Genomic DNA, 24,166 nt, shown 5'->3' with positions numbered 1-24,166 from the left:
TGCCTCTTGAGCGCCCCACACTGGGAACCTGGCCTGCGACCCAGGCATGTGCCCTGACTGGGAATCAAACCGGCGACCGTTTGGTTCGTGGTCTGGTGTTCAATCCACTGAGCCACACCAGCCGGAGCTCTTCCCTTCTTCTTAGGGTTGTTTTAAGAACAGTGTGCGTAAGATTTTAAAAACAAGCATACAAGGGTGACACAAATAAAAGGTATCACTCCTGTCACCTGTGGTGGAGAACATTTCTTTACAATTACAAGCACACCCAGCTGCTGTGGTACCACTGCTCCCCACACTCATTACAGATCACATAGGTCATCATGTCTTCATCTGGGTTTGATTTTCGCACCCAGCTTGGAAGGAAAAGTGTGCCTCTGGCAATTACAGTGACTCTGCAATTGAACTTCTCACAGCGTCTGCATTTTATTTTCTGCGTCTGTGTGCCCTCGGCCCCTTGTGGAAGGCAATGCTCCTGTATGCCAGATTCCGTATAGGAGGCTCTCAACTGTTTCAGTTCCTTGCTTGCCATTTGCATTGGGGTCATTTCAGCAAATTCTCTTGGCGACACGGTCCCAGAGAGCAAGTTTTGTTGTAAGTGAGAATTCTGGGGGTTCTTCAGATTGGCGACTTTGCTTCTGATACAAGTTTTATATTTTTTGAGATTCTTCGAATAAAGGGTAAAAATGTGCTCCTCTATTTCCCTTGCAAAGTTTTGCCACAATTCAGCTTCAGGCTGGTCTGTGGAAGAACTGGTCAGAGCTCCATAAAGAAGCTCTGTGCACTTAGTTCTCACGGCCACGACAGGATCCAGCAACTCACTTGCTCTCTTGTCAGTGGGTTTCGGGCCACCGCCCTGGAAACACTCTTCCTTAGGTTCCATTCGACTAGGGCTGTTTTCAGGCGCAATCATTTCAGTGGCTTTTGCCCTAACATCTTGGGACAATAGCAGGGAATCAGAACTGGAACCACCCAATGTCTCATCTTGACTTGAGTCACAAGAAAGTCCTGAGTTTCTGTTATTTCCCCCTACAGGGCAGAATTTGGGGTCCCCTGGTTTGAAATGAGGATCCTTATAAAGAGCTTTCCATTCTGAGAGCAAACACTTGGCTTTCTTTTTCAAAGCCACCGTGGGGCAGGTTTTGAGGACTCTGTACACAACCCTGACCACATCTGTCTGCTGGAGATGTTCCCTAGTCACATGTAGAGCTTCTAGCCCAGTCAGGTGCTTGCCAAGATCCTCAAAGTTCCTTTCAGACATCAGCTGCTCAATGAGGGAAGCCCTGGCAGCTATCTGGGTCTTGTCAGACATTTTCACAGCTGCAAAGAAAAAACAGAGTTTTCCATTTTCTTAGGCTTGCGTTTGCCAGTCACAGCTTCCTGATAGGAGCAGAGCACTTTCTGCTACTCAGTGCTTTCTAAAGGAGTTACATAATAAACATGGGTGTGACGCGTTAGAAAGTGGGATCTACAAAGTGGCATGGTTTAGTTTCCAAAGTTTGATTCTCAGTCATTTTTTTTTACAAATGACACTGCAAACAGCTTCTGCATTAACTGCTTCTTAAAGGAGGCTTGCTGGAAGACCTGCCATAACTTTTGCCACCTCCAATTTCACAATCAATGAGCTTCCTGGATCAAGATTGGTCAGTTCTCTTGCATGCATCAAATTTAGTGGTCACGCTGGGGATGAAATCATGCCAGTTGTCAACATCTGCGGGGTACGGCTGAGCAAGACTGGACTACTTCCCCCCCCCCATACTCAGCTGTATACCAGAACTACTGACTGATTTTATAATCTTTCCATGAGACTTTCATGAATATGAAAGAGTGAGAAACAGGGCACAAGGGGATGCTGTTTAGATGTCCCACGGAATCTAAAGAAGTTATGAGCTAGCACAGGTTGGGAGGCAGTTGGAGCCAGGTCTGATGAGCCCCAAAGCATTCAACAGGCCCCACTGTGCTTACATCTGAGTCTTCTGAACAACAGGGTGAAGGTTCAGACTAATCAATCTGGAGGACTTCTGACTTTGGACTAACTGGTCCCTAGGCCAGGGTTCAGCGCTGTCAACTTTTTTCTTTTCTTTTTTGAACTTTTAGGTGTAAAAAGTTGCTCCATGACTACATCTGTGTGCATCTCATCCTGGGCAGGCAAATGTTTACTTTACCTAACCAGTCTATCTTTCTCTCCACGAACTTACTTAATGTGCAGAACCCTGCCTACATGATGCCCGGGGATCTGTATCCGCTCATCTGGTCTACACGTGAACATGAGCAGATGGCAGGGACCCTGGCTTTTAAAAAGTTCATGGACTCCCGTTTTACAGTACTTGATATGAAATACCCAGCGCCAAAGATCCCCAGGCTAACAACATGGAGGTGATCCCAGTGAATGCAGTCTTCCTAGAAACCATCTGCCAAGTGCTGGGAAGTGTAATGTCCTTTTGGTTAGCAAATCCACTACTATAAACTTACTTTCAGGAAATGAGAGATGCAGGGGCTGTATAGGTAAGCATTACTCATACCAGACAAAAAGCAGAAACCACCCAAATGTCTATCAATGGTGAATACACCATTGATGAATACACAAAATGTAGTATATCTGTACAATGAAATGTCATTTGGCAATAAAAACACATGAAATTCTGATACATACTACAACATGGATGAGCCTCCAAAACACTATGCTAAGCCAAAGGCACAGAGGACCACACAGGGTATGATTTCGTTTTATGAAATGTCCAGAACAGGCAAATCCATAGAGACACAAAGTAAATTAGTGGTTGGCTACGGCTGGGCGGGGGGGATGAGTGGGTCAAATGGGAAGGGAGTGGCCCCTAATGGGTGCAGAGCTTTTCCTGGGTGAGGTGAAAACTTTCTCCAGAGCTGACTGGAGTGACGAGTTGTGACGAGCTGTGCAACTGTGAATATACAAAAACCCACACAAAGCATTCAAATTCACCATCTTAGCCCTTTCTCAAGTATATAGTTCGGTAATGTTAAGTACATTCAGTGTCCCTTAAGTGTGGTAACGTTAAGTACATTCAGTGTCGTGCAACCAACCTCCAGAACTCTCGTCTTGTACACTAACGTGCACACTTTAAATAGGGCGATCATACGGCATATAAATGATATCTGAGTAAAACAGATATGTACAAACAACATATAGAGTCTGAAGCAAATTTTACTTAAAAATCCCATGTGAAAGGCCGAAAATTGGCACATGAAATTTTAGACTGGCATTTTCTGAATGGTTAGATTAAGGTGATTTTTTTTGTTGTTCTCTTACTCTTTTCTGTATTTTCTATGGCGAGTACGCTATTATTTTCATAATCAGAAAAGTTATCAGTCTGATATAACTTCATGACAAAGTCTACAGACATTTAAGATATGTGCCTGTTGAAAAATGGCGGTGTAAATGGATCAACTGACCCTCCCTCGGGAACCAGAACACGGGACAGGTGCTCCATCACCTGGGGCTCTGCGTTCGGATTAGCCTTCACAATGACCTCGGAAGCCTATCGATGGCACCGAAACAGCTGACTCTCCCCCCTCAAACTTTACCACCAAATATAAGAATTAAGTACCCTTGGCCACAGCTATGAGGTTCCTCCTGGTGTTTCCCTGTAGGTCAGCTCAACAATGACCAAGATTCTGAGAGATTCTGAGTCTTGCATTTTTGAAAGATTTTATTTATTTATTTATTTATTTATTTTTAGAGAGCGGGGAAAGGAGGGAGAAAGAGAGGGAGAGAAACGTCAATGTGTGGCTGCCTCTCGCACGCCCCCACCTGTGGACCTGGCCTACAACGCAGGCATGTGCCCTGACTGGGAATCGAACTGGCAACCTTTTGGTTCACAGTCCAGTGTACAATCCACTTAGCCACACCCAGGTAGGGCTGAGTCTTATATTTTTTACCACCAGAGGAAACTGGAATGTAGCCAACCTGGGCAGTGTGTTATTTATCTATTTTTATTTTTTAATTTATTTTTTTAGTCATTTAAGTGTCACTGAATTGGACCAATGAGCCATCAATTCAGGATCTTAAGTGAATGGTTATTTTTCTAATTATTAAGATTCAGTGTTTCTGAGCGCGGGCCTGCGACTCAGACGATCACGGTTCGATTCTCAGTCAGGGCACATGCCTGGGTTGCAGGCCAGTTCCCTGCAGGCCAACTCCCAGCAGGGTACACGCGAAAGGCAACCACACATTGATGTTTCTCTCCCTCTCTCCTTCCCTTCCCCTCTAAAGATAAATAAATAAAATCTTAAAAAAAAAAAAGATGCAGTGTTTCAAGATCACTGTTTTTCCTTTTTGGGACTCACACCTCTAAAGACCAAAAACAGTAGAAGAGGTCTTCTCAAAAATCAAAGGCTCAGTAAACAAAAAACAGGCAAGATAGCACAGAAAAATAAAAAAAAATACACACCCTCAATTGCTGGATATTTGCTTCAAACTTATCCACCTGAGATCTCGGGGTTCGGAGGAAGTCAAGGAAGCATGTCATAATGATGAGGTCTCAGGCCCTCCCCCACTTGCTGGAAGGTTTTCTAACAAAGAGGAGACATTCATCCTGCCTCCATTCTATATTCATTCTATATGCATTCACACCAAAAAAAAAATCAGGATTGAAGTTCGCTGGATGTCAGCAAGCTGGTTAATAAGAGACAGGTCTAGAGTGCCCACAAGGAGGTTAGGCAATATTTAACTTGGGTTAGGATTTCTCAACGAAGGGGTCAGAGTATCCAGGAAATTTTGAAGGGGAACCTAACTGTAGCTTCAGGGCGTCAGTGCCCTGAGAGCAGCAACCTGGCATCCGGCAAAACTTGTTCCTTACTCATGGCAATCTACGCAAGGTATGCATTCACACGTAAGCACTTTGCTCTTCACTCCATATGTTCCTTATTTATCCTTTTTCCGTATTTATTCATTTTCCGTGTTTCGTTGTGGCCAACTACACATACCACAAAATTTACCATCTTACCCCTTTTGAAGTGTACGGAAGTATTAAGTACATTCAGCACTCTGCAACCCACCTCCAGAACTCTTTTCGTCTGTCAAAACAAGCTTTGTACGCATTAAACACTAACTCCCCAGTCCCTACCCCTCCCCGCCCGCGGCGCTGGACAACCACCATCCCACTGTCTATCTCTACGAATCTGACTACATTCGATACTTCACACAAGGGGCATCATATAGCATTTATTTGTCTTTTTATGTTTGGCTTATCTCACTTAGCATAATATTGTCAAGTCTCTTTCAAGAACTTTATTTGTGTTAACACTTAAAAAACCCGTATGGCATGACAGTAACTACTTAAGGAAAGAGGTTTCTTTCCCCTTCCGAGTGTATGATATTGTGATAGTTCAGGCCCTGAACAGAACTAGTTTTTTCAGCCTCGACCTGGCTTACTCTAACAGGATGGGGTTATGTTTGTTATGAGGTGTGTGTAGTCTCATGTTTGTTAACTTTGTGGTCCTTAATCTTTTGTTATTGAAGTGTTGAGGTAAACAACTTTTATCCCCTAAGGGGTACGTTTTAAACCTTCCATCCCCTCTAGAAGTCAGTGTGCCAAGCCAAACCAGCTTGATGGAAGTAACGATCCACGGCTCTTGTTTCCAAAGACAAGTAAGTACTGTTCGGAGTAGCAAAACTGTGAGCCAACCCAGGCACGGTGTAAGGCCATTCCGAAAGCAGCTCAAAGTTTTGCGAATGGACATGTAGTATGCAAGCCACATTCTGCTTTTAAAGGTTGTGACAAATACAGATGAATTAAACAGAAAAAGAAAAACAAATATCGTCAGGTTTCACCCATGTTGTAGCAAGTGTCAGGATTTCCTTCCTTTTTGAGGCTGAATAATATTTCACTGAATGAAGAGCCCACTTTTTGCGCATCCATTCATCTGTTGGCGGACACTTGGGTGGCTTCCACCTTTTGGCTGTTGTGAATAACGCTGCTGTGAGCACAGGGGGACAAATACTTCTTCAAGGCCCTGCTTTCGATTCTTTGGGGTACGTGCCCAGAAGGACTGCTGGATCATACAGTCATACTAGTCTTAAGTTCAAAAGGATCAACCACACTGTTTTCCATTGTTCTCCATATTTTTTAACAGCATTTAAACCCTGTGAAACTTTCTCCTCCCCCATGGGACAATTTTGTGAATATAAAGAACGTATTCCCTAGGGAGGGATAGCACAGAAGCACTGGGATACAACGTTTGGGGAACTGCAATAAAAAGACAAAAGCTGCTGCTCTGGAGTTCTACCTAGCTCCTTCAATAGTTATTATGTATCTAGTGCATGACAGATGCTGAGCCTAAAGAGATACTCTCTGCCTTGAAGGAGCTGCCAACCAGTAGAAGGAAGGAACACAGATAAGAAAGGGGCCAATTACATTCCTTAAGGACAGACATCATCCACTAGGGGACACAGAAAGGAGGAACACTGAAACCAGATCTGGGCTGGCCATCCTCTGGCCAGCTCCAGCTGCTTCCTCACCGCCTTCCCTGCACTTGGTTAGAGAGCCCATTCTTTAGCACAGATCCCAGCAAGATAGTCCCTCATTTTCCCACTTACGGCCCTTCAAGGCTTCCCTTCTGCCCTCAGGATGGAGCCAAGGTCCCTGGCCAGCTAATAAAACACCCCCTTCTGGCCTCCTTTGTGCCCTGACTGAACTACCTACAGGCATTGCCCACTTCACAGCTCGGGGCCTTTGCTCCAGTAGCTCCCTGAGCCTGGCTTATCTCTCACCATGAGTGGTTCTCCATCCTCACTCTAAATCCAAATCACCTGGAGAAATTAAGCAGCAAAAAAACAACAAAAACAAACAACACCAGGCCCTCGTTTGAGAGAATGACATCAGACTGAATTAAGAGTGTCTGAAGGTAGACCTGGGTATTGTTTCAGCTCGCCAGGTGATTCTGATTTAAGCCAGAGCTGCCACCACTGCACAGGCACAAGTCCCTTCCGGCAGCAGGAGTGACCCAGGTATGCTGCCATCAGCCCAAAGACAGCTCCTGTCCTGCTCCTGGACTGAACACACAGAACCGCCCGACAGATGCGGTTTTGCTAGATGAGCCCCCAATAAATCAGGAAATAGTAAAAACATCTGCCATGCACAACCACTCTGAGACCCTCCCCTACAAATTACAAGTGGTGGCTGCCAGGTTGTGTCAGTATGCACCCAATTCCCTTATTTATTCCCTCACTCACCTCTTAACAGCAGAAGACAATGCACATTTATGGAGCAAGTCACGTGCCGTACACACTCATGTCACCTCAGTCCTCACAAGAACCAAGACAGGCTTATCTCTGTCTTACAGATGAGGAAACCTGTTAAAAACATCAAGCATTTGCACATTGCTTTTTCATGGCACGTATCACATTAATTTTTTTATTGCCTATCTTCCCTCACAAGACCGTAAGAAGGACGCCTGTTTCATTCACTGATACACACCTGGCAAACATTTGGCCTGTGCTCACTAATACTCAACAAATATTCTTTAAAGATTTATTATTTATTATTTTTTAGAGGGAGGGGAAGGGAAGGAGGAAGAGAGGGAGAGAAGCATCAGTGTGTGGTTGCCTCTTGCACACCCCCCACCCGGGACCTGGCCTGCAACCCAGGCATGTGCCCTGACTGGGAATCAAACCAGCAACCCTTTGGTTCACAGGCCAGTGCTTAATCCACTGAGCCACACCAGCCAGGGCTCAACAAATACTTTTTGTTAAATGAGTGAAGAGGTGAAGAGCAACCAGGATGCTCTCTCCTGTGTGCTTGTGAGCTTCATTCTTTTCACTACAGATCATCTTGCTTGTACCCACTGCACCTAAGCTCAGGGCCCTCTCAGCTTCTTCCACGACAGACCAAACTCATCTCGATTCCAGTGTAAAAAAATCACTAACTAAAATTTTAGTTAAAAAAAAAAAGCATCATGTCTACTGTAAGGTATCTAGGGGCTCTAGGAGTCAAATCATTTGAGGCTAAGAAAAGGTACAGTTCCCAGAAGTGGTGTGTGTTGACCACACTGGGTAACCTTCATGACCATTCCGCACCTCGTTTTCCTCATCTACAAAATGAGGGAAATCCAACATCCTAGGATTAATGTGAGAATTAAACCAGATAGTCCTTACAAAGTCCTTAGAACGACACTTGTCACACAGTAAGCCTGACTGACAATTACACAGGCCTACAGTGAAAAGGTTTAGCATGTATCTGCCACACCAGGCATTATTCTAGAACAGGGAGTTGGCAAACTCTTGAAAGGACCCCAAAGTCAGTGTTTTACTTTGCAGGCCATCTGATCTCGGTGTGCACTGCTCAACTCTGCCGATCCTGCAGCAGGAACACCAGCCACTGATGATATAGAAATGAATGGGAGGGGCTTTGCTCCAAGAAATCTTTCTGCCAAAGACAAGGAGGCTAGATCGGGCTGCAGGCCACAGTTTGCTGGTCTGTTTTTAGAGCAATGCTCTCCAATAGAAACATAATGCACGCCGCTGAAAGAGCTTAAAATTGTCTAGCAGCCATATTAAAAAACAAGCAGGTAAAATTAATCATACATTTCATTTAACCCAGTGTATCCAGAATACTGCCATTTGAACGTGTAATAGACATAAAAATTATTGAGATACTTGATCTTTTTGCATACTAATTCTCAACAGTTTGCTGTTTTATACTTCCTTCACAACTCAGCTTGGACTAGGCACATTTTCAAATACTAAATACTATATATACTTATAGTATTTATGTACTATACTTATGTAGCTAGTGGCTACCATTCTGGACAATATAGCTCTAGAGCATATGCAAATACAGATAATGCTTAGATAACCACCGATGTGCCAGCTTCTGAATACATATCAAAAACAGAGTTTATATAGCACCAGCAAGAGCAGGCCCTATATATCTGTTGACTGAATGTATGTGAAAGCTTGTAAATATTAACTAATACTATAGTATGGGCAAGGTGCACACATTGGCACATCTCTGGCCTAAACCCAGAAGAACAGAATAAGCAAAGAAAATTTCCCCAAAGCTGGTAACAAATCAGCCATAACCTAGATATGTGTAGACCTGTACACCTCTCCAAGATCTAAAGAGAAAATTTAACTTTCTAGCTATAACCCACATACACTTCAGCTACACACGGAGCCCCTTCTCTGTATAGAGAGAAGTGCCAAATGTTGGTAAGGGCGTTCAAGTATCTGAATTGTCACTCAATCGTGCACTGGGGCCCTCTTATGTTATTCTAATCCCTAGCAAAGGTGCAGTGAGGGGAAGGGATCAGCCCAAGGGCCCACCAGGGTTCTCGGTCCAGAAGGTGAGGTGGAGTGATAAGCAATGCCTGCTGCCAACTATCCCAGGGGGACAGCCTGGCACCAAACACACAAGTACCGCCGTAACCCCCCCCCCACCCCGTCCCACCCCCGAGAAACCTGGCCACCCTGGTGACCTCATCTAGAGGAGAGGAGGAGACAAAGGAATGTTGGAGCCTACCCAGCCCAGAGTACACCAAGACCCTCCCCGTCCTCGCTTTGCCCCTCCCCCTTCCCCCCTCCTCCTTTCACCCCCGCCCCCAGCCCCAGAAGGCCCGCCCAGGGAGTAAACAGACCCTCCCCGAGCAGGGGTGGGCAGAGATCCAGGCAAACCGAACCTGGGCAGGGCTCACCGAGAAGAGCAGGCTTAGAAGGGGAGCCATCAGCGGCCTCCAAGTCTAGAGAACTCCCGGTTCCCAGGGCCAGTTCGTAAAGGCTCAACCGATCAGAGCCCGCAGTTTAGAGAACAAGGCCGCATTGAGCGCATGCGGGCTAGGGAAACAGCGCCTGCGCAGAACGATCAGTGGCGGTGGGGCAGCCTTTTTTCGGCAGCTCTCTCTGGAGGCTGTCAGCCCGGGGCTCAGAGTCGAACTTCAGAACTGGAATTGAAAAAAATTGTGCAGCCAATGTTTTTGAGCAGCAGTGTTGAGCTACTCAACAACATACCCTTTCTGCTTCCAGTCAAGATAGTGTTCAGTTAAATATTGACAAAACTTTGGACAAAATGTTATCTATTTAACACAGTAATTAATTCCTCAACGATTTATTGCACCCTGGGCATACTTCAGTTGATGTGAAAGTGGTAGACATTCATTAAGTAGCCATGTGCTTCCCACACTAGTCACCTGTACACATCTTTCCCTGCAAGTTTCCAATAAAATCAAAGTGATGGTGGAACTAGAGAATGTGGCAACCTTCTCTGCTGATCCCCTCCCGTAAGGCAGCTTGGGAGGAGGTTCACAGTAGCGGGGCTTTCCTCTGGATTGGATGCTGTCAGGAAGCAGAGTGATTTTACGAATCAGCAGTGTAATAAACCTTACCTAGAAGAAGGGAAGACAAGACCAAGACCGAAGCTGTAATTAATAATAAAAAAAAGGCAGTGATAAAAACTTTTGAAATACTGTAGGTCCATTCTGGATGTAACCCAATAGACTAGTTTCAAAAGTTTATTGCTATAAGATTGTTTATATTACAAGAACAAAGTGAGATATCTATAAATCTAATTTATTGCACAACCTGGGCTTTCTAGGGGGCATGTAAGAAAAAAACAATTTTTACCCTCACTATTGCCTTCAAACAAGGTCTGTGGTCTCTCTCCCCCGCCCAATGGCTCCTCCAGGGCTGGAGCTTGAGGCCTGAGCAAACCCAACTTTTCCAATTACTGTCAGGTACAAAGAAATCTTTTTTTTTTCAAAATGATTTAGGCTGTTAAAAAGTCCTTTCTGCCCTGGCTGGTGTGGCTCAGTGAATTGAGTGCCGGCCTGTGAACCAAAAGGTCACCAATTGGATTTCCGGTTAGGCACATGCCTGGATTGCAGGCCAGGTCCCCCAGTTGGGGTCTGTGGTGGCAACCAATTGATATATCTCTCACATATTGATGTTTCTCTCCCTCTCTTTTCCCCTCTTGTTAAAAAGTAAATAACATCTTTTTAAAAAGTCCATTCTAACCTAACATAAAATGTTCAATTATTCCTCTAATTCTAAGCTCTGACCTTCCCTCAGTTCAGTTTTGTTTTGTGACTCTGTGAAATAACAAAGGGAAAAACATATGGGTTAGTTTCCTCATTCACCTTATTGTACCCTTTTCTGATTATTCCACTGTTTTCTGATCTCTCCCGGGTGAGGACAGGAGGAGAAAGAAGTGATTTTTAAAAAGTCCTATTTGATTAGTGTTGTAGGTTGAACGGTGGCTCCCCCCTCCCAAAAGATATGTACACTTCCTAACCCTGGGAACCTGTGAATGTGACCTTATTTTGGCAAAAAAGTGGGGGGGGGGTGGTCTTTGAAGATGTATTTAAGTTAAAGATCTCAAGATGAGATCCTCTTGGATTATCCAATCCAGGTGGGCCCTAAATCCAATGACAAGTATCCCTATAAGAGACAGAAAAGGAAGAAACACAGAGGACAGAAGAGAAGGCCAAGTGAAGACAAAGATGGACATTGGAGTTAGGCAGCCACAAGCAAAGGAAGTCCTGGAGCCACCAGACCTGAAAGCAATGGGGGTTTCCTCCTAGAGCTTTTGGAAGGAGAGTGGTCCTGCTAACCCCTTGAAGTTGGACTGCTGGCTCCAGAACTGTGAGACAATGAATTTCCATTCTTCTAAGCCACCCAGTAATGGCAACCACAGGAAACTAATATGATTGATGATGTTGTTACCTAGTATTGGAACTCTGTTCTAATGTCCGAAGGCTGCCTCTTTTCTCCTTTGTATAGGTTCACTTTGGGGGTTTTTCAGAGCCCATCCCCCAGCTGGGGGCCCTTTCTCACCCATACTCTGCTTGAGATGATACACCGGTTGACCACTAGCTCCTGCTTTTGGCGGCATGACTCATCCAACCTTTTTCTGTTTGTCTCTACATCTGCAGACGGGCCCCTCGGGCAAGGTCCTTCAAAAACAACCTAAGCCCAGCTATTTGCTTGGTATGTGCTTAGCCTATAGGAAAACCCCAGCCACCCCACCCCCACAACTAATCCCTGGAAGCAGAGGCTGCTCCCTCTGCGGCCTCTCTCTTCACTGCCATAGATGGTCTTAGGCAGCCCCAGCGGGTTTCTCGCCTGTTGAGTTTTTCGGGAGAGTCAAGCACCATCTCTTGTGCCCTTTCATGAGAGGGGAATCTGTCAATCCCTCTGAGTGGTTCTTTCAAACTTCCTCCACTTGCCTGGAAGAGGGCAGGAAGCTTGCAGAATTCTAACAGGCCTTTTTTGCCCTTGCCTTCTCTTTTACATAAGCTGAAGAGGGGAGAGGGGTCGTGAATGGCAGATGTAGTTTGGGTTCTCCACTTAGTCCTGTGTAGATTGTCTAGCAATGTCTCTTTAGAACCAGTGGGTAGTTAACAGCGTGTTCCCTGTTGTTGTCTTGGGCAAAACTCCAAGGCAGGAAGAGTCCCATTTAACACCCTGTGTACCTGTAGTAATAATCTTCAGGCCATTTTCATACCTCTTACTCTCCTTTCCAACACCATTAGTCCATTTTGTCATTTCTCTAGAATGTGAGTTATTCTACCATAGATTTGTGGCAACGGATCAGCAGAGAAATGAAGGACCAGTAAGTCTGGCTTTGAAATCACTTCTTGGTGCAGATCATAGGATAGAAATTCAGAGGCAAGGCAATAATACTTATACTGCTTGGCTACTGGGGAGGCTTCAAAATTCCATTTAATTTGAAAAATATAGCAAAAGCACAGACTTCTGGCCAAGATGGTGACATAGGCAGACATGGCTAGTTTCTTCCCATAACCACATCAAAATTACAACTGAAATATAGAACAACCATCACTCATAACCATCAGAAAGCAAGCTGAATGGAAGTCTCATGACTATGGAATTAAAGAAACCACATCAGTCCAGACTGGTAGGAAGGGCACAGACACAGAACAGGCTGGTCCCACATCCACTTGTGGCGGACAAAAATTCGGGAGGGATATCTCTAGAGTGAGGAGTCCCAGCCCCACACTAGGCACCCCCAGCCCAGGGTTCCAGTCCCAGGAAGAGAAGTCCCACAACTTCTGGCTGCAAATACCAGTGGGGATTGAATCAGTGGGGAAAAAACTGGAGCGCCAAGCAGTTCCTCTTAAAGAATCCACACGTGGACTCACCTACTCAGACTCACTCCCTCTGAGCTTCAGCACTCAGGTATCAAGGTGAAAGGTACCAGTGGTATATAGGGAGGAACTGAAGTGTCTGGCAACAAGGCAAGGAGAGGCCATTGTCCCTTTTCTGAACCTTCCCCCAACAGAGCCACAGAGCTAGCAGGCTGGTGCCATATCTGAGACTCCATCAACATGGCTAATACTGTTTGCCCTACCTTGGAGATCCCCTGAAAATCTGCCCTACCCAACTTATGGGCCCACCCAAGCTGCTTTTCTATATGACTGGCTGGTCTTGGCTCATACTTCACAACTTCCTGAACCCTCTCAAACAAGCAACAGCTGGCTTCAGTGAGCCCTAGGCCCGGTACTAGCAGCAGCCAGCCTAGATTCACAGCTTGGCTTCACCTGGGAATCTCCAAGCCCAGCACAAGTAGTAGTCATCTCAGTTTGCTTTATAACTCAGGAAGGGTGACCCCAGATAAAACACAAGTGGAGGGTTGACCTTGGCCTGTACCACCCAGGAAACCCCAGAGCCTATACACCCAGTGGACAGCTATAGACCATGAAAGAGCTCCACCAACCTGCCCCTGCACAGCTGATCCCCCACAGAAGGCAGAGGGTGGTGCTCAGTGGTCACGGCCAGTCCTTGCAGCTGACTGGCCTGGATAAATCCCATCCATTGCCCTACCAATAGCAAATCAGGCTCAACTGCAAGAGGAGGGTGCACTCAGCCCACACGAAGGGTGCACCAGCTTGGGTGAAGAGGAGGCTGTACTACTGGACCCTATAGGACACCTACTACATTAGGCCACACTACCAAGACACAGAGGCAAAGCAGTTCTACCTAATACATTAAAAACAAACATAGAGAGGCTTCCAAAATGAGGAGAAAAAGAAACAGGGCCCAAATGAAAGAGCAGATTAAAACTCCAGAAAAAGAATTAAATGAAATGGAGATAAACAATCTATCAGATGCAGAGTTCAAAGCACTGGTTATAAGGATGCTCAAGGAAACTAGTGAGGACCTCAGCAGCATAAGAAAGATCCACTCAGAAACAAAGGATACACTAATTGAAATAAAGAACAATTTACAGGGAAACGACAGTAGACTGGATAAAGCTGAGAACCAAATCAATGTTTTGGAACATACAGAAACAAAAAACAACCAATGAGAACAAAAAGATTTTTAAAAGACTCCAAAAAATGAGGATAATATAAGCAGCCTCTGGGGCAACTTCAAGCATTCCAACATTCACCTCATAGGGGTGCCAGAAGGAGAAGAGAAAGAGCAAGAAATTGGAAATCTGAAAAAATAGTGAAAGAAAACTTCCCTGATTTGGTGAAGGAAATAGACATGTAGGCCCAGGAAGCACAGAGAGTCCCAATTATGATGGACACAAAGAGACTCTAAGACACATCATAATTAAAATGCCAAAGGTTAAAGATAAAGAGAGAATCTTAAGAGCAGCAAGAGAAGTTACTTACCTAGAGGGGCATACCCATAAGACTGTCAGCTAATTTCTCAAAAGAAACCTTGCAGGCTAGAAGGGATTAGCAGGAAATATTCAAAGTCATGAAAAGGGGGGACTTACAGCCAAGATTGCTCTACCCAGCGAAGCTAACATTTGGAAGCAAAGGGCAGATAAAGAGCTTCCCAAACAAGAAAAAACTAAAGGAGCTCATCATCACCATTATATGAAATGCTAAAGGGACCTATTTGAGAAAAAGAAGATTAAAACTGAACAATAAAATGGCAATATACACATGTCTATCAATAATTGAATCTAAAAAACAAACTTTAGGAGGAGGACAGTCTACCAGCGATCCCAATGTGTCGACTGCTCCATAAAAGCCTCACTTCATTTTGGGGCTCCTGTTTTTCTTTTAAAGGGAGATCATTTTGTGATAGCAGTTCATTGGAGTACCAATGTAAAAAAATCACTGGTCTGTGCTGTTTCCTTGTCTTTTGTTCCTGCACCACATCACTTCGAGGCTCATTTTCACGGGCTGACTCTGTACACACCACCCACAGCCCTCCTTTCAGGCTATAACCAGGGTGTGCTGTCAGCAGGGACCATTCATCAAAACGACAATATGAAGGATAACCATGTTTATTCCAGGTCTTCTAAGTCTTCAGGGAGACACACATTTGGCCAGAGTGCACTGTTCTGATTTATGGTACCTAAGAGAAGCATTTTCCATTTTGGCCTCATTTCCCCTCCCTTCCCATAACAACCTAGCACATTGTTCTCGCTGTATCATTTGGCTCATATAATAGTTATTAGGCGTTCTTCATTTCAAACATGACTCAAACACCACCTAGGTTTCTAGGCGCTGAAGAGAATGAAAGCATCAAGTCCTTTGCCATGACAAAAGTAACTCATTTAGATTGGTATATTCATTGGAACAATTACACGTAGTTAATCCTGGCTGCTATGTGATAGGGCCCGCATGGTAGACTTTGGTGGGTTTGGGCCAGCAGCTTTCAGCCAACTTTCTGAACAGCTCATTAGACACCCAACCTGCCCTAGCTAGGGGACAGCCACATGGCCCAGCCTGGTCTGATTGCACCTCCCCTCCCCAGAAGGTGAATTTTGAGCAGAGTAATGTGGAGACTAACATGGTAACAGATCATTCTGGAAGTGGTGGCATCCTGATGGACAATGGCTTTTTTCTTACCTCTGTTTGTAGCCCTGCAGCCCATCTCAAGTCCGGGTCACTGGTCTTTTCACCTGCCAGCATACTTCTGCTTCTTTACTGCAACTTCCCATTGGCATAAGTTAGCTGAGATCTGTTTCTGTTGCCCGCTACCAGTGAGCACTAACTGGCACAGCCCCTGTCTGAGTGTAGCTGTGAGATTTGAGGGCCATGAGAGGAGAGTCCTTGATTTTACCATGGTGCTGAAATTGCCTTCTTACTCATTCGTTTGTATGAAGGCATTGGAAGTTGCTATTATAAAACAGAAAATATGTCCTGGCTGGTGTGGCTCAGTGGATTGAGCACCAGCCTGTGGAGCAAAGGATCACCGGTTCGATTCCCAGTCAGAGCACGTGCCTGGGTTGCAGGCCAGGTCTCCAGTAGGGGGCAGGTGAGAGGCAACCACACATGGATGTTTCTCTCCCTCACTTTCTCCTTCCCTTTCCCCAGCTCTAATAATAAATAAATCAAATGTTAAAAATAAAATACAACACAATATTAGTCAAGGTTACAGTTGCAGCTGTTTATTCCTGACCCTTGAGTTATCTTACAAGAGTAGTATCCCTTCACTTGTTGTAGGACTGATAAGTGTTGACAGGAAAGAATGAAAGTTCTGCAAGATTGGAGTCTCCAAGATCTCAGGGGTGACTGAATTGAAAGAAGCATGAGTTCCTTCACAAGACTCCTGGGAAGGGAGAAATGGAGCAAAATGGGGAGCAGCAGAAGCCGAGGCTACCACAAGGGGGCACTGCTGGGGCTCTGAGAAAGGGCCTGAAAAATGAATGGTGCAAGTGGAAAGTGTCTCACCTTCGGCAGGAGAGCAGTGTGACCACAGTGTGCTCTCACAAGGGAAAAGATTTTTACAAGACCAGTGACAGGGAGGAGGTGATGCTAACTGGAACAGAGGAGGTCAAGGAACTTCGAGGCCAGGATATTGGATGGGTCATTTGCACAGGTTGGTTGATGACATGGCTAGGAAGGACAAAGGGCTGTAGAGCTACTTAAGGGCACCTCCGATGAACAATGGCTTTTACATGGGGCTTGAGAAATAAGAGATTGTAAACAAGAGTAGAGCATGAGAGATGCTGCCTTCACCTCTACACCCTGACATGTGTGCAGAGTGAGAGGATGAGGGCAGTCATTCGGTAAGGCTGCAGGGGTAGAGGAGGCTGTGGGAGAGAACTCAGTCCAGCTAAGGTTGAAAGATGGAGGAAGACATCATCAGCAAGCATTAAGATGAAGCAGAGTTTGTTTACCAGACCATAGAGTATGTGTGATGGGGGAGGGGCAGAAAGAGTGGGAGTTAGTGTCCAGAAGAGAAAGCCCATGAGAGTGTGGGGATGAGCAAGTGGGAGAGGGTGGGTGGAAGACCTGGCGGTTTTGCACACTGGATGCTGTCCAGGGTCAACCGATATGGGAGTTGTGGCTGAATCGACTGACCATAGGTTTCCTCAAAGGAGGCAAAGTATGATTCGGTGCTGGTGCAGGCTACAATTCCATGACACTACAGGCTGTTGATTGGGCTTTAAAACAATCTTGGTATTTAAGGGTCTAAGAAGTGAGTCCCCAAGACTTTATGCTCTTGTGGTAGAAATGGCAGAAGCAGCCCTCAAGAATGGGAGAGTGGTCACCTGAGTCTGGAGTGTGCCTTGTTTGAAACCCTAGGTGGGCCAAGAAAGGATTTATGTTTCTTTCACTTCATACAACATCTGGAGCAGAGGCCAGTCTGGGACAGAGGCAGAGATACCAGAATGTCATCAGTGACCCAGGCTTCCTCCAGCTGTGCACTCCTTCGTAGAGTGTGGCCCTTGCACTCGTGGTCACAAGGTAACTCATAGAGCACCTGCCTTCACAACCACACTGCAGGCAGGAAGAAGGAGGAAGAGATATGGCAAAAGTGGGCCACCAGCAAAGATCCATCTTTAATGATGCTTCCTGGAAGCCCCAACAATGCTTCAGTGACTTCCTCCAACTGAAAGAGATTTTAAGAAACGCAGTCTTTTAGTTGAACACATTGTCTCCTAGCCCCCAAATATATTCATATGTGGTTATATTAGTAAGGAAAGGGGTGAGAATGGATATTGGGTAGGTAACTAGAAGTCTCTGCTGCAGATAGAGAAACAGGAAATATTATTATTCAGTTCAGCTTAGCTCAGCTTCATACCTTCATTTTCTATCCAGAAAGGAAGTCTTCTTTAGATTCTACCACAGTATTCAAAACCACATGCATCAGTTAGCTTTCGCTGTGTAACAAACCACCCCAAATTGTAATGTTTTAAAACAACCATTTTATTATGTCTTAGAGTTCTGTGGGCTGATTGGATGTAGCTGGACGGGTCTTCCCCTGATCTCACTAGAAATGCTGTTTTGGGGGTTTCTATACGTACTAGCTATTCAACAGATACAGCTAGTCTTGTGTAGAAGTAACTGCTTCACCTGAAAGAAAAACAATGTTTCCTCACCCTCCCAAGAGTTTCAATACAAAAAAACTTTAAGAGTGAGACTAGAAATTTTAAAGATTAGTAAGTGAGCTACCTTCTCTCTTTCCTTTCTCCTGTGGCCCCATGCCCTCACTGCTTTAGGAGACAGCAAGCCAATATCTAGAGAACCTTTTTTTGGAAGCTTTCTTGGAGCAATTTGTGACTCTGAATCTTAAAGCAGAATATCCCTTCATCTTCAGAGAACCCAGTCAGGGTTCATTACCACACAAAGCTGTTCTTGACTTTGGAAGAAAAGTAACAGAAAGAAGGCATCCATCTTTCTTTCGAGTCCTGCTACTTGCTTAATTTAGTTTTAGGTTCTCTGAGGCCTTGAATTCAACAACTTATGCTAATTTGCATTGCAGTTGTGAGGCTTAATAAAGTACTCACGTGTTCCCATTGTAGATAATAATTTTAAGAATTTTTAAGAATATAAAGTATTTCTATAGAGAAAGAATAAAAACCATGTTGTTTTCCAGCAAAGCAAATAACCATACACATAACTAAACACAAAATCAAATAACCACAGTTCTTTACTCAGAAAAAACTTAAACCATGAGACAAGGTGATTATTTGGATATTATTATTACAAAGAATTTAAATATACAAGTTTGGATACAAAAGATCTGGTTAAGCCACTTAGGTAAAAGTCTATCTGTGGTGTCATAGTTTTAAAGATGTGTCATAAAAGCCACACAGTTAAACATTTCTCTGTTTTGTTTTTTTGTAACTCTAGAAATGTTGTATGGAGAGGTTCATTAACACCAGTAGACATACGAGATATATGGGGCGGGGGGCTGAACTGATATTTTCACATTTTATCAACCCAGAAATGAATTTAAAGCAAATATTGATGCCTCTCTATAAGCAAGGCACCTTACAACAATGCTTGTGTTGGTACATGGCAATTTTTCAGTTTGCATTTTTAAAGTAGAGGGGAATCTGTGATATAAAATCAAAAGACAGACACGTGACATTAAAAGTCACATAGAAAGATAGAACAGACATCAGTAGCATTCAAGCACCCACGGATAAAAGGCCATCGGGACACAAGCCGGACACGAGCACGACACCGTCCACTGCAATCTCTCCGGTGTTGCCCTTGCCACGTTCTGCTTCAAAAACGATCTAATAATGGAGAGAGGATAAAAAATTACTTCAAAATATTAAAAACAGTGATACAATCAGACTCTCTAATGGCTATTAAAGAGGATTAACCTCATGTGCCCCTACTGCACAGAAACAGGCTTTGACATTGAATAGTAGGAACATATTCTATTTTTCCACGTGACAGCTGTCTGTGCTGAGTGACTCATGTTCAGAGAAAACTGGAACGCCTAAGAGAACCTGGAAACCCCTGTAAAGCTGAGGAGGGTACAGTTTAAGAAGAAATTTTTAAATTCCCACTTCAAAAAAACCCAAAAGTAAAAGAATATGGTTTTCTTAAAAAAAAAAAAACCTGCCTAAAAGAAATTTAGTATTCCCTGTGAACATCTAATGCAAAACTATATAGTTGAAAGGGAATTATTTTCAGATATTTAGATTTTGGTAGTTTGCAATAACTAGTTATTTTTCTTAAACGATTGATTTACGAACTCAAATTTATCTGGCATGTCATTGTTTTCATGCATTGAGAAATGTATCATAATAGGCCATAATCACTTTTATCTAAGACATTTCTTAACAATCAAGGGAGAAGCAAACTTCTTTACATTTTAGAAATTTCTACTGTATAAAGAACAGAATCACAGGGGAAAAGGGGAAGGACTCACATGAACAAGTATAAAGGACACATGGACAATAACTAAGGTGCGGGGGCGGAGATGGGAGGGAGGTGGGGAGCACTGGGGGGGCGGGGCTGGGAATACAAGACAGAAAACTGTACTTGAACAAGAATTAAATAAAAATTTTTAAAAAAGAACAGAAGATGAATACAAAAAAAAACCTTATCTTCAAATTGGACACAAAATGGCAGGGGTGACTCATTTAACAAAATTAAAGATATACAGTGACTATTTTATATTCACTCATTTACCTAAAGATATTTTCAAAGAAATATTAAACTTTTTGCTGAATGATGCGTATAACTTTCTTCAATTTTGTAATGTTTTAAAAACTTTTGTAATCAGAAAAAGACACCAAAATATTTTTAATTCAATAATTATGAAACTAATAACAGTTACAACTTATTTTTTTAAATGTTTATTTATTTATTTTTAGAGAGAAGGGAAGAGAAGAAGAAAGAGAGGGAGAGAAACATCAATGTACGGTTGCCTCTCACGTGGCCCCTGCTGGGAACTGGCCTGCAAGCCAGGCATGTGCCCTGACTGGGAATCGAACTGGCGACCCTTTCAGTTACAACTTATGAATCACCTATTAAATACCATTTACTATAAGGAGTAGCAATAAAAAGGGTAATATGCCTAGTGTGCTCTTTAATTCTCACTATTAGAGATAAGCAGATTAGAGGACAGCAAAATTATTCTGATTCACACATGATGAAGGTTACTCTGAATCACACAATTTAGGAAGAAAAGAATATTTAATTTGGAGCATGTTATTCTTCTTTAAAACTCCACACTCATGTCCCTCCCTCAAAATGAATTCAACAGCACGCACTGTTTGTACTGTGGATATAAATAGATTCAAATATGTATTCATGTGGACAGTAAAATGCAAAATGTGGAAGCATTGATGTTACTGTGGAATGATTATGAACCTTTAATTTTTTTTTAATGAAGTGATTTCCCTTTGTCTTTTCTAAACTTTTTAAAAACAAAATTCAAACTTGCAGCAAATTGGCCTTGTAAAGAAAGGTCCTTCACAGATCATGCTCACGATACCAGCATGCAACTCTTCATTGTCCCCAACAGCGTCTCTGTCCTGCTCCATAGATAATCACGGGATAGTTTTCAAGGATGAAGTGACGTTAGGCTCGCTGTCATCAGCATCCTAATCTCCCAGGATCTCCAAAGACAGAAGGGGGAGGCTCAGGGGGACAAATGGGGCAAAGGGAGAGACTGCCCACTGCCTGGTCTGCCCTCTGTTGCCCCCAAGCTGCTGGGATTCATTTTCTTGAGAACCGCTGCAGACAAGTTATCACCAGGCCGCAAGTGACAGCTCAGTGGGGAATAGGAATTTCTTCCCCTCCTAGTCTCCTCCCAGGAAGGAACTGCTTTCAGGAAGATGTCCTTCTGAGTATTTTTTAAAAGTAGCAAGTCAGCCCTGGCTGGTGTGGCTCAGTGGATTGAGCACAGGCCTACAAACCAAAGGGCTGCCGCTTCAATTCCCAGTCAGGGCCCATGCCTGGGTGATGGTCCAGGGCCCCGGTAGCGGGTACATGAGAGACAACCACACATTCATGTTTCCCTCTCTTTCTCCCTCCCTTCCTCTCTCTCTAAAAATAAATAAAACATTTTTTTAAAAAGTAGTGAGCCAAAAAGCAGACCTCTAGGTGGGTTAATGAGGGTGGGCAGGTGTAGACCCTGGGATATGGTGGCCTCCCCATCACTGAAATCCCTGACTGATACTCCAGGATAACTAGAAATAAGGGTCAGGATAATTAGTTGCCATCCTAATTTGTGTTGGTATTTAACTGCATTTTTCCTTATCCTGGTACAAACATAGTCCGCAGGCTTCTTATGTTGTCTTAGAGAAAGGGCATTTGGGATCTAATAATTGAAAGCAGATTTTTCCACAAGACAATTCCTTCCACAAGCTCAACCTCCTTGAGTAGACAATGCCCGTAGAAGGTGGAATGGACTTGGGTCCCTGGGAGATTGATTCTAAGTCTTTGGAATATTCTAACTCCTCAGACCATCTTTGGCCATGCCGGGCAAATTGATGTGATATACAGTGGGGACGTGCATCCCACAAGTATCAGCCTGACCTCTGGAGAAGCTGGAGACTGAGGAAGTAAGGTCAGCCACAGGGTCAGTCATGTGGGCAGGCCGACCCCCAACAAAACCCTACAACTCCAAGGCATGAGTGAGTGTCCTTGGTGGGCAGTACTTTGTGCACATTGTCACACATAATTGCTGAGAGAATTAAGAGTTCCCTTTCTCTATGACTACTGGTAGAGGACAACTACAAGCGTGTGCCCAGTCTGTCCCAGACTCTGCCCTCAGTCCATATTCTTCTGCTGTGACAAACTTCAATCATGAATGTTAACAGTTTTTCCCCAGTTCTTTGAATTCTTCTGTGGTGTCATGGGATGTGAGCATGGTTATGGGGCCTCCAGACAACAGCCACTTAAAATATGACCTTCTGGTTTTCATTCACTGTGATAAGTGCTGGGCATAGAATGAATGAGGAAGATGTTCTTTTACACATTAAGGAATTTATAGCCTGGTTCAAAAGCACGCTGGTAAGAGGAGCTTGACACACAAACAGACTGTTCCCCCACAGCATGGCATTTGTGCACCTGACAAGCATTATTATTAGCAGTACTGATTTATCGCCTTGCCTAGTTTGTTCCAGAACACAAGCTCTTCAAGTATAGGGGAAAAGCCTTATTTGCCTTTGCAGTCCCAGCGCCTAGGTACTTCAGGAAGTGTTTTGTTCATTAGATCATCGAAAATAATGTCAATGTCTAGTGGAATATACTTTTTCCACTTACACGTTTGGTAGTGTCAGTCCCTTGATGTAACTGAATTTTCCCGGTCTTCCACCTTTCAGTCTCACTCTTGGTCCCCTCCCATGCCAGAGGACTGTTCCCGTTTTTCACCAGCACTCGAAGTTTCCCGACTTTGTCTCCGGCCAGCCAGTAATGAAAGAGCAAACAGAAGTTGCTTTGGGGCTGCAGGTCAGGGAGGAGGAGTTTCAGTCGGCCGATGTCCTTCTCACGGCCTGCCCGGGCCGGGACTGCCATATAGTAGCCGACAGCTTTAAGAAAAGAAAGATGCGCAGTTAATGAGGCCATCGCAAAGAGTTTGGCTACAGGGTATCAGACAGCTATAAAGAAAGAATGGGGTCTTCTATAGGGAGAGCTGAAGTGCTTTTCATTTCAAACATAGGAACAAAATTTTCATGCGAAAATAGACTTCAGGGAATCGTGGACTCGAAATCCTTTTTTGTATAGAAAAGGAGGGTCAGGGAAACTGAGGAACATGTTTACATTCACAAAGCCTGGCAAGAGCAGATATGGGGTAAGAATCTAATGCAATGACCCCTTAGCACTGTGGGTAGTTCACAGTTGATGGAGAGCTTGTGCTCCAGAACTTGGTTTTTTTTTATGATTTTATTTATTTATCCTTAGAGGGGAAAGGAAGGAGAGAGGGAGAGAAATATCAATGTATGGTTGCCTCTCGTGAGTCCCCTGCTGGGAACTGGCCTGCAACCCAGGCATGTGCCCTGACTGGGAATCGAACCACAATCGTGTGGTTCGCAGGCCCACGCTCAATCCACTGAGCTACACCAGCCAGGCCAGAACTTGGTTTCTTGAACTTTAGAATACATTTCCTCACTGAATCAATGATATGGATGATAGCCAGTAGGTGGGTCTATAGTAGGGCATGCAATCCACAACCTTCCTGAGTTTATACTAACAAGTTTCATGGAGCTCAACCACCGTGTGTAACATAGCATTTCAACTTCAGATTTAAGATGATCAGAACACACCCTCTATTCCTAAGTGTCCATCTTCTGAGTATCTTTTAATCAGGGATAGTAGATGTTTGTTTATCTCCCATCTCCTGAGTGTGGCTTTGATGAACTTGGGCAAAAACTCTCATTGAGCAGGGTCTGAAGAAGTTGGTAAGAAAGATGGATTCCTGTAGAAGCTCGGAGGAAGACACTGGGGGTGGCATGGAGTCTCTTGCTGGTGCAATTCCTGGAGACACTTGAGGACCCAGGCTGACATGGCCTTA

General features: G+C 44.1%; 3 protein-coding genes across 5 annotated transcripts in view; all 3 read right to left on the bottom strand.

Moving 5' to 3' along the window:
* RAB9A (RAB9A, member RAS oncogene family) overlaps positions 1–7,294 on the bottom strand; it is a 46,222-nt gene extending 38,928 nt beyond the window's left edge. For both annotated transcript variants that reach the window (XM_037046313.1, XM_037046310.1), the window contains exon 1: positions 7,208–7,294. The gene's annotated coding sequence lies outside the window, so the exon portion shown is untranslated. The remainder of the gene's footprint in view (positions 1–7,207) is intronic.
* TCEANC (transcription elongation factor A N-terminal and central domain containing) lies at positions 44–7,296 on the bottom strand. The gene is made up of 2 exons (XM_037046306.1): positions 7,208–7,296; positions 44–1,317 (listed from the first exon to the last, which is right to left on the bottom strand). The coding sequence occupies exon 2, from the start codon at positions 1,307–1,309 to the stop codon at positions 254–256; it is 1,056 nt and encodes a 351-aa protein (XP_036902201.1). The 5' UTR covers positions 1,310–1,317; positions 7,208–7,296; the 3' UTR covers positions 44–253.
* Positions 7,297–18,865: 11,569 nt separating this feature from the next.
* Positions 18,866–24,166, bottom strand: part of EGFL6 (EGF like domain multiple 6) — a 51,352-nt gene continuing 46,051 nt past the window's right edge. For both annotated transcript variants that reach the window (XM_037046304.1, XM_037046305.1), the window contains exons 11-12: positions 22,918–23,183; positions 18,866–19,427 (exon numbers count right to left, since the gene is read on the bottom strand). In XM_037046304.1, coding sequence (XP_036902199.1) covers positions 19,317–19,427; positions 22,918–23,183 — 377 coding nt within the window. In that variant the 3' untranslated portion in view covers positions 18,866–19,316. The remainder of the gene's footprint in view (positions 19,428–22,917; positions 23,184–24,166) is intronic.

Source organism: Sturnira hondurensis, unplaced genomic scaffold, assembly GCF_014824575.4.
Source record: "Sturnira hondurensis isolate 20B ecotype Veracruz unplaced genomic scaffold, ASM1482457v3 Scaffold0005220, whole genome shotgun sequence".
Lineage (NCBI taxonomy): Eukaryota > Metazoa > Chordata > Mammalia > Chiroptera > Phyllostomidae > Sturnira > Sturnira hondurensis.
Note: the sequence above shows the minus strand (reverse complement) of the source record. Positions and strands in the feature narration are given on the sequence as shown.

What these genes read in the sequence shown, in the direction of transcription:
- TCEANC (XM_037046306.1), bottom strand. Translation starts at nt 1,309, where the DNA reads ATGTCTGACAAGACCCAGATAGCTGCCAGGGCTTCCCTCATTGAGCAG.